At 40.6% G+C, this 14,791-nt stretch overlaps 1 protein-coding gene across 2 annotated transcripts in view; it reads right to left on the reverse strand.

Annotated features, from left to right (window-relative positions):
• ptprk (protein tyrosine phosphatase receptor type K) overlaps positions 1–14,791 on the reverse strand; it is a 610,797-nt gene that overhangs the window by 444,998 nt on the left and 151,008 nt on the right. For both annotated transcript variants that reach the window (XM_060851099.1, XM_060851091.1), the window contains exon 3: positions 9,297–9,568. In XM_060851099.1, the coding sequence (XP_060707082.1) occupies positions 9,297–9,568 (272 nt within the window). The remainder of the gene's footprint in view (positions 1–9,296; positions 9,569–14,791) is intronic.

Raw genomic sequence — 14,791 nt, forward strand, 5'->3', positions numbered from 1 at the left:
TGAAGACTTGCTTGGTGAGGCAGTCAAAATAGAAAAGGCAATGAAGACGGATGCCAGAGGACAGAATGAGAGTTCATGAAAGCGATGCACAAGCATGCAGACTAACAAGAGGTTAAGAAAGGGCCTGGCTGGAAACATGAAGTGAGCAGGGAGGTTGGGGCTAAGAAAAGAGGACTGTATGCAAGCATCCCATGAATAAAAATTTTGGAATTCCTCCCACAAAATTTTAACTGTTGACCCCAATCTGTGCTACTTTAAACAGTTTTGAAAAGATCCACTAAACAGAATCTGGATTTCCAGCCATACCATTCCCAGTTTGGAGGGCTGAAAGCTAACTATTATAGAAAGGATATAAACTGAATATCTGATTCAAAACATCTGTTACTTATGATATATAAAGTTTGGCACAAAAATTAAAACAAATAGGAATTATCAATAGTCAACCTCCCACTGTAATCATTTGAGCAATCAAGATTAAGTCTAGATTTAGTACAAGCAGGTTATAAAACAGTGAAATAACTGGGCACAAGTTGGGGAAGAAGTAAAAAGGGGATAGAGTTTGGGATCAACAAGACAGAGGGGCAAAAACAAGGAGGTCAAAGGACAACCGTAAAACAATGAGCTGAGGCAATTATTTTTCATAGCACAATGGTAAGAGTGGTGGGAACAAGACAGAGTGAAGAAAAAACTGGAGAGAGCAATAAATTGGACGAAGAATCGGGAGGAGAAAATATATCAAAAGCAAACAAAGGAACAAACATGAATATTGAAGATTGTGTGTGTATTAAACATATTTTAATATATATTTTTGAGGGGGTAGCCAATAGTATTCCCATTTAGGACCTATTTGTTGAGATTTCGTAACAAGTTTAGTTTGTACACTAATATCGAAAGCTGGCAATAAGTCAATTTTAGTTCTGCTGGGGACAGTATTTCACTTCAGTCAGATAGATGGCTATATAATCTATCCTGGCAAGAAAGGTGAATGCAAGCTTTGTTTCTGAGCCACAGTTCAAAGTGGAGTGTTGCTTTCCACTCTGTGTGCACAAGTTTATAATGTTTTTGTTAACCTCATCCACACATTTCTTAGCTTTACTCCAAAATCGTGAGGTCGTTTCAACTTAAACTCAGATGAGACAAGAAAATGGCATTTGCAGATAATCATGACTTACAAGGTCTGCGGTTTTCCCTCTCTCCAAAAGAACCAAAGCAGAAGTTTAAACGTCGCACAGGAGCTAATAGGTTAGGCCTTACAATGCATTTACAGCACCAACAAAATCTCGAGATTGTTCACCCTATTTGATATAGGCAATTGAAGAATGAACTCCTAGTGTTAAACTGAACTTTAAAATATTGAAAACTTTTTGCTTCTTTCACCAACTCAAAGTACAATCATTTGTGATATTAAATTTACAGCAAGGAACACAATTACTGCTCCATTCTCCACCCACCTCCTCCAATTTACCTTAAGGCAACACAAACCTCCGATTAATATAGGCATTGTTTTGCTCCCCCCAGTGCTGCATTTAAATTAGGTATATGTAAGTTTCAATCAACAGCTCACAACGTAACAACTGGAGCACCACGTTCTGTGCATTTTAGTCGAAAGTCTGCCTTCAACTGTAACTAGCAATTAGACCAAAATCACATCTTAGTTCTGAATATAGAACCATACAATTATCTGCTGTACTCTAATCGTCCATGTTCCAGCAACAATATCTGTCATTAAGATTTGAAGATCTGTTTACCTGACTGGTAGAATTCCTACTCTCCAACCAGAAGTAAACCAAATCAGTCACTATTTCTAAACTAAAAGAAATATATTTTCTGACTTTATCTAACCAGTCATAAATTACAACTTCTATCACTGTGACCATTCTCCTCTGTGCATTCTTCATTGCTCAATCATATTATTCTGAGACCTCATCTCTACTTTCCCTCTTCTGCGCATTCAATGATGGACCATACTCTGCCAGTTCCCCTCCACCTCACTGACTGCAGCAGTTCAAAGTGGTACCTCAACAATACCATCTCAAAGGCAATTGGTGATTGACAATAAATGCTAGCCCAGTCAGTGGTACCTACATACTGTGAACAACTTTTTAAAAAAGACAAAATAAAGAACGGGAGTAGGATTCTTAATGTCTTCTCTACCCTTTAATCCACTTGAAGAGTTTGTTTAGAACTATAATTCATCTCAAAATGGATGGGAATTGGCAGGGATGTGGCTGGGGAGAATCGCAGCAAGATCACGTGCAACTAGTGATTAAAAAAAAGACATAGCTCAAATTCTCCAAGTTCAAGTATGAAAAAGTGAAGCCAACATTTTCTGTTAACACACACTGTGCAGGAACAAAGCAGGTTTCTGTCTGATCCACTTGTGATGTCCAATTTTATGGTCCATTGTCTTCAATGACTAAAATCAGACACAAGTTTAGCATGTTCCTATTGGGCGTCTATCTTGCATTTAGAATTATAAAATCACTACAGCGCAGGAAGACGCCATTTGGCCCATTGAGTCTGCAGAGGGCATCCCACCCAAACCCAGTCCCCAACCTATTCCATAACTTCGCATTAACAATGGCTAACATACCTACCCTGCACATCCATAGATAATATAGACAAATTTAGCATGGCTAATCAACCTAACCTGCACATCTTTGGACTGTGGGAGGAAACTCACACAGACACAGGAAAACATGCAAACTCCACACAGACAGTCACGCAAGTCTGGAATCAAATCCAGATGCCTGGTACTGTGAAGCAGCAGTGCTGACCACTGAGCCACTGTGCCACCCTTCTGAAGTAATTTAGGCTTGCATGTCCATGGCATTTCACCAACATGTTAGTACAAGGTAGTTTTATTGATTGACCATCTTTTCCCAGCAATCTGAAATGTTAAAACTCTCTACACATAACAAGCAGGAAGCTCCATGCACCCAAATAGAAAGACTCATTCCAGTTACTGTCTCAACACTCCAGACAAGTAAATGAAAGCAACAGTAATCATCATTCAAAAGAGTTCTTCAAACATGAAATGCTTACTAAAAAGTGCAAGTACAAGAGATAAAAATTACTTTTGAGGATTATGGAGGAGATCAAACCTACTAATTTGACAGACATCAATGATAAAGGCTAGCAGAAGACAGTCAAATAAATTTATATTATTGTTTTCTCTGGGTAGATTAAATTGTACCATTCCTCAGTTACTGGGGATAAAAGCAACAAGGAGCAAGGTGCCAATGTCTTTGATCTTAGTTATTCATGAGATTTGGGTAACCCAACAAATAAAAGGTCTTTGAAATACAAGGCCTCATATTGCAAATAAATGACAATGTTGCTCATTACATTCTCCTTCCAATTTCCTGGTAAAGAAATCAGATTATCAGTGGAGAATAGGAAAGGGAACTATTTTAGCTGGTTAGACAAATAACAAGTTTTGAAGGTGCTTCATTGGACCCTAAATGTTAACTCTCGCAGACGCTGCCAGTCCTGTTGAGTTTTCCCAACAATTTCTGTTGTTGGTAATGTAGCTGGTTCCTTTGATTCCAAACTACTGAAAAGCTGATTTACTAAAAAAATCACTTTTTGTTTTCTTCAGGTGTTTTGCTGGCACCCAAGAGGATGTCTCAGTCGAAAACAGAAATTGCTGAGAAAATCGCTGCTGCTTTTGTTTCAGATTTCGAACATCTGCTGTTCTGTTTTTATTTTGTTTAGGCTGTCTTAATATTTGGTGAACTCATTCCTTACCCAAACATCTTGAAGGTATACAACTGGATACAATTTATTTTCATTTTAGAAGCTGACTGGGAGTACTTGCAGCCTTCTGATTACAACACAAACTTCAAAGTAGTTTGTAAAGACAGTCAAAAGAGTATAATGTATGCACACAGATTGATGGCAAGGAAACTTGAATCGAAAAATGCTTAACATTGTGCACATATCTCATTGACAAGAGGATGGGAATTCTTTTAATTCTCTAGATCAATGGAAATGAGGCATGATTACCCTCCAGCACCATCTTGGCAGCTGCTGAAAATCCCTTTTCATTTATGACTTGTGCTGGAGAAAAATCACTCCTATCTACAACTTCACTTCTGCCTTTAGGTTTTGATTTTTAATAAGATAGTAGAATCTACCTCTTTTGAGAAAGGGCATTTTCAATATTCATAAATTTAACCTTTAAGACAAGCTGCCGAAAGCAACCATCTTTGAAAAATTCATTGATATCAAATGGATAGATTGACATCCACGACTTAACATCCTAAACAGTGTGCCATCCAAATCTTCCAATTATAAAAATTAAGCCTTATATCAGAGAGGGGACCATTCACATACAGTTATTTTATACAATTGAGGGAATCTAATTTGTAAATTGAAATGTCTGTGTTTGAGTCTAAGCCCTGGTTAAAGGCTGGGAAGGGCATGAATCAGCACTGCGCTTGCATAGTGTGCAGTGTGAGGATGCAACTGTAGGAGCTGTTGCGCAGTATGAAAGCTTGGCCATATGGAGGAGCTTCTGGGTGAGCAGGCTCACCAGTGTAGCTGGGGCATGGACAGAAGACAGGGAGCAGCCATTGTCGGGTCAGAGTGAGAGAGAGAGTTGGGATTATGCCAGTGAATAGATGCTGGAACATAGCCTAGCCTACCAAATGTGACGCAGTGTCAGAAGTGGTGAGTGAGTGGCTGGACAGTAAACAATAGTCAAGATACTCTGAGATTAATCACTTTGGCTTGACAACTACTTTCAGGTAGAAGCCGCAATAGAGCATAGCTGTGTTAGAGGAACTATCAAATAAATAGTAGCAACCAGATCTCTGAAGATAAACACAACATCTTCTGGGAAAACACAAAATTGAAGGAGTTTGTGACTCACTGTTACAAGTAAAATCTGGGTGGTCTGTCAAAATAATTCACAAGATATAGCTGTAACTATCCTTGAAGGTACCATTAACAGTTATATTTAAATTAATTTCTGGGATGTGGATGTCACTGCTTGGGCCAGCATTTAACTGCAACACTAAATTGCCCTGGAGAAGATGAGATAGCTTCCTTCTTTAACGGTTGAGGTCCTTGGAGTGCAGGAACACCTTGGAATGCTATTAAGAAAGATGTTCCAGAATTTTAACCTCATGACAGAGAAGGAACAATGATAAGGCGGAAGGAATTGTAGTTAGTGATTATGCCCATGTACCTGGTGCATCTAACCATCCAGGTAGTAGAGTCATAGAGAATGACAGCATGGAAGTAGGCCCTTCGGTCCAACTCACTCTGCCGACCAGATTTCCTAAACTGATCTAATCCCATTTCCCAGCACTTGGCCCATATCCCTCTAAACTTTTCCTATTCATTTACCCATCCAGAAGCCTTTTAAATGTTGTAGTTGTACCAGCTTCCACCACTTCCTCTAGCAGCTTATTCCACATACACACACCACCCTTGCACAAAATGGTTACCCTTTAGATCCCTTTTAAATCTTTCCCTTCGCACTTCAAACCTATGCCTTCTAGTTCTGGATTCGCCCATCCTGGAAAAGATCTTGTCTATTTATCCTATCTATGCCCCTCATGATTTTATAAACTTCTATAAGGTCACTCCCCGGGCTCCAACACTCCAGGGAAAACAGCCCCAGCCTATTCAGCCTCTCCCTATAGCTCAAACCCTCCAACCCTGGCAACATCCTTGGAAATCTTCCCTGAACCCTTTCAAGTTCCACAACATCTTTCTGATAGGAGGAGGCCTAACCAATGTCCCGTACAGCCACATGACCTCCCAACTCCTATACTCGATGCTCTACCCAACAAAGGAAAGCAGACCAAACACCTTCTTCACTATCCGATCTACCGGAGACTCCACTTTCAACGAACTATGCATCTGCATTCCAAGATCCCTTTGTTCAGCAACAGTCCTCAGGACCTTACCATTAACTGTATAAGCCCTGTTCTGATCTGCCTTTCCAAATGCAGCACCTCATATTTATCTAGATTCTCTCTAACTGGTCTTGATGAGTTAATGAAATGCATTTCATAGTTGCTGTGTATGTATATTGAAAGGGGAGAAAACTGAAAGAAATGGATAACATGCCAATCAAGTGGGCTCCTTGTTTCTGTATGGTGTCAAACTTCTTGATTGTTGTTAGAACTGTGTCCTCAGCAAATGGGGAATATTCCTCACACTCCTGACTTATGCCTTGATGATAGGCAGGCCTTGGGAAGACACGTGGTAATGTACGCACTGCAGAATTCAAAGGCTGAGCTGTTCTTGGAGCTACAGTATGGTCTAGTTCAATTTCTATGGTAACCCCAAAGATGTTGATAATTGAGGAGTCAGAAATAGTGATACAACTGATGGTTAGATTCTCTGTTGTTGGAGATGGGCATTTCCCAGCATGTGTGCGCCATTAAAATTACTTGCCCCTTATTGGTCCAAGCCTAGATGTTGTCCAAATTTTGTCATACACGGTCTTGGATTGCTACAGTAGTCGAGAAGTGCTAAATATTGTGCCATCATCAGTGAACCTCCCTACTTTCGGCTTTTTGATGAAGCGATGGTAAATAATTAAGAAGCTCAAGATGATTGGAATTGGAACACTAACCTGAGGAAAGCCTGCAGTGATATCCATGGACTAAGATGACAGATTCACAACAACCACAATAACTATTTTTTGTGTCCCACTCAAAAAGCTGTCAATCTCAGTTCACTCTAGTTTTGCTAGGGCTTTGTGATGCCAGACTCAGTCAAGAATTGCTTTGACATCAAGGTAAGACTCCTGAATTTCCCCTTTGGAGTACAGCTCTCCTGTCCATGTTTGGACCACGGCTGCGACGAAGTTAAGAGCCGAGTGGGCGTGTCATAAGTATAACCAAGAATCAGACAGCAGGTTGTTCCTGTGAAAGTGCTGCCTGATTACACAGCTGATGACCTCTTCCATCAGTTTGCAGGATCTAGAGTAGACTTATAGGACGGTAAATGGCCAGATATGACTTGTTTTTTTGTGGAACAGACAAATGTAGGCAATTTTACACATTGTCATGAAAATACTAATTTCATATTTGCACTGGAACATCCTGGCCAGGGACATGGCTAATTCTGGAGCACTAGTCTTCAGGGCACAACATTCAAGAAGGTCATGAGCCATCTGACTGGAGTGTCAAAATCACATTCCTGCCTCCACTGGTTAAAATTTCACACACTCGTTCAACAAGAATCTATCTACCTCTACCTTATAATATTCAATTATTCTAATTCCAGGTAGTTTTTAATGAATAAAACTCCGAAGTCTCATGATCTGCTGACAGAATAAATTATACCTCATCTGTTTTAGTTCAGTGTCCGCTCCTTTTTAAAGGGTTAGCTCTGGATTCTCCAACAGAAACTTCCCAAGAGTCATACATGTTTCAATCTTGTAAACAACTAGCCTATCCAACCTTTCTTTATAACACAACCAGCTCATTCCTGGCATTAGTTTGCTACACTTTCTCAGAACTGCTTCCAATAAATTTACAACTTTCCTTAAAAAAGGTGACCAACACTTCACAGAACTCACCAGTACCCTGCATAACTGAAGCCTTACCTCTCCAGTTTTGTATTCAGTTCCACTCACAATAAATTATAATATTCCATTAGCTTCCCTTATTAATTGCTTTATCTGCATATTAACCTCCGGTGATCCATGCATTAGGACATCCAAATCCCTCTGCATGCCGTTGCTCTACATTCTCTCATCATTTAGATGGATGTGCTAATGTTTTTAATTCTTCCTACCAAAATGGACAATTTCATATTCCCCCGATATAGTATTTTGATTTGTATATTGCTGCATTCTGCAAATTAAGCAAAAAGTACCACCAAAACCTAAACTCCAAAGAAGCCTTCTACCAGTCTTGTCACATGGCATTATTAGTAAAAACTGAGAATTACATTCAATCAAAGCTGGATGAGACTTCAGTACTTTCATTCTAGCCAGGAGATGCTTCTGTGTGCGGATTGCTCTGTGTGAAGAACTTGTGGCTTACATCCCAATCAGATTAATTTCTTTTTCCAGGTTTAGCTTTTTTTTCCCCATTAATATAGTTTTCAACTTAGCATGAGTATAAGGTCACTACTGATATGGACAAGTTGAGTGAATGGGCAGATACATGGCAGATGAAATATAATGTGGATAAACATGATGCTCTCCATTTTGGTCACAAAAACAAGTTGGCAAGGTATTGTCTGAATGGCAATAGATTGGGAAAGGGCAATGACATCGGAGAGTCCTTATATACCAATCGCTGAAAGCAAACATGCAGGTAAAGCAGGTGGTAAAGGCAGCAAATGGTTCTTCCCCTTTATGATGAGACCAAATCTGGAGTACTGTATTTTCGTCTCCTGATCAGAGGATAGATGTTCTAACTACGGAACAGGGTCTAACAAAGATTTACCAGACTGAGTCCTGCAATGGCTGGACTGACAAGAAACTGGGTTGGTTAGGACAACATTTACTTGAGTTTAGTAGAATGGGGGGGGGGGGGGGGCAACCATGCAGATCTATCAAATCCTAAATGGACTGAACAGGGTAAATGCAGGAAGGATGTTCCCGATGGTCAGGGAGTCCAGAATGAGGGATCACGGTCTAAGGATATGGAGTAGGCCACTTAGGACTCAGCTGAGGTGATTTTTCTTCACCCAGATTGGTGAGCCTATGCTCACAATGCGATTCAGACCCAAACAATGGATACTTTCAAGAAGTTATTAGATGTAGTCTTAGAACAGAAGGGACCAAAGGGTTTGGGAGAAAGCAGGAACAGGACGGAGTTGGATGATCAGCCACGATCGTATGGAACAGTGCAGCAGACTCAAAATGCTGAACGGCCTATTTCTGTTCTCATTTTCTATGTTTCACATCCTCCTAAGAGGTTGAAAAACTCAATATTCTCTGAAATTTTCCTCCTAATTGGGTCCTCCAAGACTGAAGATCCTGACAGCCCTCTGTCTGCAAACTCTAAAGCGGGAATGTCTTCCTTTTGTTTGGTGTCATTAAACTGGACACACTACCTAAGGAACAATCTAACAGTGCAATGTACAACTCGATCACAGTGACCTCCACTGTGCTTTTTACTAGGTTCACTAGACAATTATTTGTTGATTTGTACTGTGCTTTGATTGAACATTTTCGAAACAAATGCACAAGAAACTGCATGTTAATAGCTTCCCCATTAGTGATTTCAACATTATTCATACTGTAGATGCCCCTTTATACTTTCATTGCTAACTGCTCAAACTCTTGACTCTACAGTGAAGACAACCATCATTACCTGATACTCATTTGGCCAGAAGGTGCTCACTGCCAGCTCGGCCCGATGCCATTCGGCTCCCTGAGATCCCGTCACATTCCAAATAGGATTTGCAAAGGCTCCCTTGTTCACTCGGACAAAAATGTTCAGTGTTCCTGGGTTCAAGTAATCTTTGCTGTATAACCAGTAACTGAAATCTATGCAGTGGGTATCATTTTCTTTCATTAATGGAAGCAAGAGTCGTGCTTTATCTCCTGGCATATGCTGAGAAGACTCAGCCATCAAGAAGGATCCTGTTGAAAAAACAAAAAAAAAGGGAGACTATTATATATGTGATACAACATCACAAAATACTTAAAATATTGCATGTAACAGATGGACCAGTTAGCGTAACTAACTGATGCTCATTCTTCAGCTTATATGCCAAATATATGTAGCTAATTGTTAAATTAATCTGCTCTTTTACAAGATTTTGGAGAATGCTTAAGTACTTATTCTCCCAAGAATGTAGAATACTCTCAACAGGAAACTAGAATTCATTTCCTTCAGAGACATTGTCCAAGCAAAGTACAGCTAAGAAGGTCTCAAAACTATTTCTACACATCTCCCAAAACAGAGGGTGCAGCCAAAATGATAAAAGTATTATTTATGCTTGAACAGAGATTAACTGATACCCAGAAGCAATTCACAAATATTGACAATATCTTTCAACAGCAGTGAAGCCTCATTGTGCCAAACTGATATACAGACCAACCTCAATTACCCGAACGAGATGGGTGGGGAATATTTGGTTCGGATAACTGATTGTTCAGATAACCGATCATTCAGATAACTGATCTGATCGTATACAAAGGAAGCCATATTGAACAGGAGCATCCCATGTCCGTGCCAACTCCTGAGCAATGACTTATGTCAGATGTCTTTCACCCTCACAACACTTTGAATTGGGACAAGACCCAGCTAGAGGTTAATTAACTCATTGATGCAGTTAGGCGTGTGCATGTGTGCGCGCACAGAGGTAGAGGACAAAACGAGTGGGTTCTGCTAGCGAGGGAGAAGCAACTCCTGTTCAGGTGCAATGAGCGAATTTCAGCCCCAGCCCCCTGGTGAAAATGACCAGGAGAGAGAGCGCGAGAGGGGTGGTGGTTCCAACATAAGTCCATGTGGTGTCACAGATCGGGACATCATTCCCAATTCTTAAGATTCCCAAAAAACTGGAAATTCAGGTTGCAGCTCAGTTTTTTTTGTGTGTTGCTTGGTGGTGTTGTTAATGTGCAATCTTAAATACACTGCAGTTTGTTCCTTCTCACTTTCCGTGCGTGTCAGGGTGTTCAAAAAAGGAAGAGTTTTGTCCTGGTGGATGTCTTGAGAGAGATTGTGGGTGAGCACCTATCTCATAGATGTTATACAGAGTTCATAATAATTTACGGGATCTTGAGATCTTGTTCGGATAATCTGAAATTCAGATAATGGATGCTCAGATAAACGAGATCGTTCTGTAATTCCAATTATTGAGACTTTAAGAGGGACTGGGAGAGGCTGATAAACTGCAGAGGTTCAACGCAGAGAACTGAAAGTGGAAGATTCGCAAGTGGAGTGAAGGAAAGACAAGGCGAACTGCACAGCCTGCTACATTGTCAAGCCAATACACAGAGATGAAGCCTGGGAATTAAAGTATCTCCAGCGTTGAGTTTGAATTGGTCAGGAGAAGTTAGATCTTCAGGACAGCAACAATAGAAACTGGATTACATAGTTTTCAACAATTCAGTTTGAGCTTGGAATGTTTGGAATTGAGGGGGATGATGGGGGGTTATCATTAAAAACCATCAAATCTAAGGGGGCTCAGGACATCCCAGGCAATTATTGCATTAGTTCAAAAAGATTCACCAGACTGATTTTTGTTATTTATGTGGCAGCCTCAATGGAGATTACGCTCTTCATAACGTGAGAGAGGTTGCTAGAGGACATGATCCTTTTGGAAGTCTTGTGATCTATTTACACCTCTCGATGTGACACAATGTATGCACAACAGCATCTCTCTTCAAAGTCTTTCCATCATATATATATTGAAATATTAACCCTCAGATTTACAAGATGAAGTTGCTATCGTATGAACACAGGGTTGAATAGGTCAGGCAGACTGTAATTAGAATTTAAAAGAATGCAAGCGATCTTATTGCAATATATAAAGGTATTGAGGGGATCTCGTTCTTTAGATGCCAAGTGGATATTTTCACTTGTGGGGTATTCTAGAATGATGAGATTGTCAATTAAAATGTGACAGGGAGAATAGTTTTCTCTCAATAGATCCTGCAAGTGAAGACAGTTTTAGTATGAAGGGCAGAATGTGTTAGCACAGGCATCAAAGGCCAAAGGGCCTGTTCCTGTGCTGTATTTTCTTGTTTTTTTTAAATAGGTCGCTGCTCTGCTGAATTTTCTTCTGCTAGAAAGCAGTGCAGTCAGGATCATTATTGAATTTAATCAATTGCTGGTCGTGAGATTGCTACAAGTGGTTTGGAACGGTGGTAGAGGGAAAGATCGTAAAGTGGAATAAAGCCTCAAACATATCAACCATATTGTTATCATATAATTGAGCACGCTTAAGAGGCTAAATGACCTTTTCCTACTCCTTTCTCATGTTCTTGTGAATCATTCCGGCAAGGCGATCTTAATGGCTTCCTCACAAATCTCAGGTTTAAATTACATTCAGAACCCTGTGATGTCAATTGCATATTTTAAAGGACTAGTTGGCACTTTTCAAAAGAGTCTGCTGCTTAAAGATTCTCTTAGTTAAAGCAAATAATATTAGTCACCTGAGGACTCTCAGAAAATTAAGTTGGGCACATTAGTAAGACATTTTAATTACTTGCTTGCCAAATTCCTACTAGGTACCTAGGGTAAAAATTTGACCTGCAGCTTAAGAATGAAGCACTTGACTCAGCTATAGCCCAGTTAATTGCAGAGTAGTCCAGTTAATTGCAGAGCAAAAACCTCAGTGCTCTGGGCCAATAATTACACCTAAGAAAGGTTTACGACACCAGAGTAGCATTTCCCATTCCTGGCAGACAAACAACCCTGTGGCTTTTCTGACAGAAAACAAATAGGTTTAGAAGTTGGAAGCACATTTGCACTATGAGCATCAGTGAAATAGGTAATGAGTATGTTACAGCCAGACTCAGATTCTTTCAACCTAACTCAGCGGAATCAAACACATGAAAAACAAGTTGAATACACTAATGCATTTGTCATACAACTTTGATATGAAGTCAATTAGGAAAGGAGGAAAATGCCATCCAAGGTTGTCAGAAGAGTCCACAAACAAGTCAGCTTAATCTGCAGTTGGAAACTCAATCCCAGTGAGCAGGGCCTCATTGCTAGGCTGTGCACACACCAGAGAGGCACTGCGCTTCTCTGTGCCAGCACAATATCAGGTAGCCCAGAGACTGACCCAGCTGGCATAATGATGCAGCATCAACCCCGATCCATAATCACTCCCAATTATTCTTCAGGTTCCAGAAGAACACTCCTGCATCCAAAAGAATAATTTTAACATCTATTTGGGTCTGTTTTATACCTTCAAAATATATTGAGCAGACAGTCCACAGTATATGGCACAGTGGTTAGCACTGCTGCCTCACAGCGCCTGAGACCTGGGTTCAATTCCCGACTCAGGCGACTGACTGTGTGGAGTTTGCACGTTCTCCCCGTGTCTGCGTGGGTTTCCTCCGGGTGCTCCGGTTTCCTCCCACTGTCCAAAGATGTGCGGGTCAGGTGAATTGGCCATGCTAAATTGCCCGTAGCGTTAGGTAAGGGGTAAATGTAGGGGTATGGGTGGGTTTCGCTTCGGCGGGTCGGTGTGGACTTGTTGGGCCGAAGGGCCTGTTTCCACACTGTAAGTCTAATCTAATCTATATTTTTTGATCAATAGACCATTCAAACTGCAGCAGATCCTTTATACCAAAGGATACTTACAATGAAGACACAAAGAGTGCTTGATGAAGCTTATGTTCATGTTATTAAAACATTCAAACAATATTGTCATTATTCAATTTCATAAAGAGCAAACAAACAAAGCTTACTGCAAAAATGGAATGCACGCTGTAAGCAGCACTGGGACATGTGCCGCTCACAATTAAACACTATCTTGCTACACTACATATTCTAAATTAAACAGCTATGTTTACCAATGAAAACAAAAGATTAGAATACTGCCAAGCAATTTAAACACAACTATGTGATAACCGTACAGTAGGAGTCAAAGATAGACTACTTAATTAAACACTTTAAAATAAAGGAGTCAGTAAATAAACTTTAAGCATGACCAAGTTGGTTTTTAACATAATCATATGTATTGAAAAAGTTAGCATTTATTTTCTACAATCTGATAGGTCTCAAGTTGTAACATCAAGCAAATGCCAGATAGCATTTGCATCAATATTATAATGCCATTAATCTTTCAGCATTTCAACCTCTAACCAAGTGAGCATCAACAGCCACATGTGAACGTCTATTTCAGAGATACAGGTTTACCATTTCCACAACTAGACTGGCTTGATGCTGTTAGAATCGTACCATCATAGAATCCCTACAGTGCGGAAGGAGGTCCTTCAGCCCAACAAGTCCACACCGACCCTCCGAAGACCATTCCCCTACATTTATCTCTGACTAATGCATCTAACCTACACATCCCTGAACAGTGTGGGCAATTTACCTAGCCTGCACATCTTCGGATTGTGGAAGGAACCAGAACACTTGGAGGAAACCCACGCAGACAAGGGGAGAATGTGCAAACTCCAGACAGACAGTCGTTCGAGGCTTGAATTGAACCCGGGTCCCTGGCACTGTGAGGCAGCAGTGCTAACCAATTAGCCATTTTCTGTCAAGTTAAAATTAAATACATTTTTTCCCCTTGGTTAATACTCCATAACAAAGGCATAAAATAGCTTTAATAAACCAAATTGGAAGAAAAGCTGGCTATAAGCAGACAAGTAAACCAACGTCATCAGCAATTGTACTTTTAAGACTGGTAACTGGCAGTGGTAGCCAGCAAGCTAATTAATCAGTGCCACCATTCAAGGAGGATTCATAGAATGTAAGTGTGTAGTTTGGTTGAATAGATTTGTGTGTATGGTTATCTGCTAATCAGTTACACAGTAAGGCTCAAGACTTAGGTCTATAGCATACCAAGTAAAAACTAAAACAGCTTCTAATTCTTCGTGGGCGGCACGGTGGCACAGTGGTTAGCACTGCTGCCTCACAGCGCCTGTAGACCCGGGTTCAATTCCCGACTCAGGCGACTGACTGTGTGGAGTTTGCACGTTCTCCCTGTGTCTGCGTGGGTTTCCTCCGGGTGCTCCGGTTTCCTCCCACAGTCCAAAGATGTGCGGGTCAGGTGAATTGGCCAAGCTAAATTGCCCGTAGTGTTAGGTAAGGGGTAAATGTAGGGGTATGGGTGGGTTGCGCTTCGGCGGGTCGGTGTGGACTTGTTGGGCCGAAGGGCCTGTTTCCACACTGTA

This window comes from Hemiscyllium ocellatum, chromosome 3 (assembly GCF_020745735.1).
Source record: "Hemiscyllium ocellatum isolate sHemOce1 chromosome 3, sHemOce1.pat.X.cur, whole genome shotgun sequence".
Lineage (NCBI taxonomy): Eukaryota > Metazoa > Chordata > Chondrichthyes > Orectolobiformes > Hemiscylliidae > Hemiscyllium > Hemiscyllium ocellatum.